General features: G+C 46.4%; 1 protein-coding gene across 1 annotated transcript in view; it reads left to right on the top strand.

Moving 5' to 3' along the window:
* The window catches only part of ppfia4 (PTPRF interacting protein alpha 4), a 115,422-nt gene that overhangs the window by 91,223 nt on the left and 21,699 nt on the right, over positions 1-2,500 (top strand). Inside the window, exon 14 of the mRNA XM_076269250.1 lies at positions 226-431. Coding sequence (XP_076125365.1) covers positions 226-431 — 206 coding nt within the window. The remainder of the gene's footprint in view (positions 1-225; positions 432-2,500) is intronic.

Here is a 2,500-nt window from a genome sequence, read left to right as displayed (position 1 = left end):
ACGAGTGACGATGCACTTTAGAATGTCATGATAGGGCCCTGTGTGTGTGTGTGTGTGTGTCCTATGTGGGAGCGTAGGAAAAGGACCCAGTTGTGAAACCATATGAGTCAGTGTTCATACTTGTGTGTCTACGCTCATATGTGTGTGTGTGTGTGTGTGTGTGTGTGTGTGTGTGCTTGTGTGTGTGTGTGTGTGTGTGTGCAGATCCTGCCGGTGGTGGAGAAGGATTGGGAGCGGTCCCAGCCCTCCAGCCTGCGGGCCAGCCGCACACACCTGATGGAGAGTGACGCGGAGCTGTCCGACCTGGACGATGACGACCGTGAGACCATCTTCAGCTCGGGAGACATGCTGTCACCAAGCGGTCACTCCGATGCCCAGACACTGGCCCTCATGCTGCAAGAGCAGCTGGACGCCATCAACGAGGAGATCAGGTACGACTGACACCTTTAGCGAACAGATTAGCTGAGACCAACGCCCTTAACGAGGATGTCAGGGGAGAGTGATGCCCTTAACGAGGATGTCAGGGGAGAGTGATGCCCTTAACGAGGATGTCAGGGGAGAGTGAGGCTTCTAACGAGGAGATTAGGTGAGACTGATGTCTATAATATGTAGATCAGGTGAGATGGACATCCTTAACGAGGAGATCAGGTAAGACTAAAACACTTAACGAGAAAGGTGAGACTAGCACCCTTAACAAGATTAGGTGAAACTAGCATCAACAGAACCCGCGAGGTGAAGAGTAATTTGGTCCATTGAGCACAGTGAGGATCGGCCAGGATCACTGGCTCTGTCATTCCTCCCCACTTTTAAAGGCTCTCGGACTGAACAAAGTGACTTTTCCAAGCAGCCTGCTCTCCCAACTTAGCCTAGAAATCTAGATGCACCCTATTTGCTAGTCTAGCAACTCTCCGTTGGCTTCCGTTGTTTAATGGAAAAATTAAACTTTGATAGGGACAATCACATCGTGTATAGAGTCGTTAGGCGGGCTTAACATACTGTAAAGACTGATGGCAGAGTTGAAATGGTTCGGCGTGAATTCTCTGCTACTTGGAAACAAAGAAGATGGATGTTGCTGTTAGCGAACAGCGTGACACGAGTAAGCTTTTTTTAAGTTGGCAAAAGTTTGAACTAGTTGAACTAGGGAAAACGCATGGGACTCATGAGTTGTAGCGCCATCTTATTGCGTGCAGAGGGAATTTGAAAGACAACCGATTATCCCGCCCCTCGGACTGAGCACTGCGAACGGTGAGTCCCCAGACCCTACATCTTTGTGTGGGTCTGGCTCGTCAGGCTACTCCCAACTCTACGACCTTGTGAAGTCCTCTAAACTCCTGGGCCCAGTTTTATATTTCCCAAAAGCATCTTAAGCCTAAGAGCGTCGTAAAGTCCCTCTTACTCTTAAGATTTGCCAACTGTTTCCCGAAACCATCGTAGCTTAAGAACGTCGTGAAAACACTCGTAGATCTACGAGTGCTCCAGAGTTCTCGTTACCGGCTAAGAGCGTCTTAACAGTAGGCTACTTCTCACTGAGGTCACCAACAGGACATACAGAGGAATTACAACTTAGAATACATAATCCAACTTACGTTCCCATTCTTTATTGTGTTTATCTGTGATGAATCAGATTTTAACGTGCAAAATAGCATAGCCTACATTTAATGGTCATAATAATGTGATGAAAAGCGGACAAAAATGCAATCAAGTTATGAAATGAGACGTTGCCAGAATAGTTTGCCATTATCTTTGCTAAGTGAAGGCTATATTTTATTAGGCCTATGAGGTAAAAGCAGAGAAAGGAACATGTGGTTTAGTCTGTAGGCCTACTGCATCAAAATCTAAGCCTACACATTTCCTCACTTTCTTACTCGACGTCTTTCTTATCTTCAAACGTGTTCTTACTGTAAGTGACACCACGAAAGATTATTGCATTGTGCAACAATCTAATCTTAAATAATTACAATTATTTATGTTTGTGTGTTGTATATAACCTAGCCTACTTGGGATGCTTACATGCAGATGTCAAAGTGTTTCTATTTTCGTATTGATGTGAATTAATGTGTAGATCCGAAGTTTGAATGGTAGGCCTGGCTGTGACGTGCAGTCACCTGACATCACCATCAAATTAGAGGATATTTCAGAACTATTAACGTGGACAGCTCCCCTTAAGAGCATCTTAAGAGCAGTGCACGCACGTTCACGCTACGACCATGTTCGGGAAACAGTCGGAAAAACCAAACGAACGATCGTGAGATGAATCGTAGAAAACCCTCTTAAGAGCGTGTCTCCATCGTTATCGGGAAACTGGGCCCTGAGCTGTTGGGCTGACTGTCAGCCCCCTGCGTCAGGCTCTTGGTCACGCTGGACAAAATGGCCTCCTGAGCTCCCACAGCGCTGGTGCAGTACCCTGTACTCACAGGCACTTTGGGCCTCACTGTCCAAATGGTTTAAGACAGAAGGTGTTTCTTTATATACCATCTGCCTCGCTCCAAATCTAGCCAGA

This window comes from Alosa pseudoharengus, unplaced genomic scaffold (assembly GCF_046254945.1).
Source record: "Alosa pseudoharengus isolate Yale_2024_CS ecotype anadromous, Long Island Sound unplaced genomic scaffold, YU_APseudo_1.1 YU_APseudo_1.1_scf_5, whole genome shotgun sequence".
In the NCBI taxonomy this organism is placed as follows: domain Eukaryota; kingdom Metazoa; phylum Chordata; class Actinopteri; order Clupeiformes; family Clupeidae; genus Alosa; species Alosa pseudoharengus.
The sequence above is the reverse complement of the archived record's forward strand: the minus strand, read 5'-3'. Positions and strand labels throughout refer to the sequence as shown.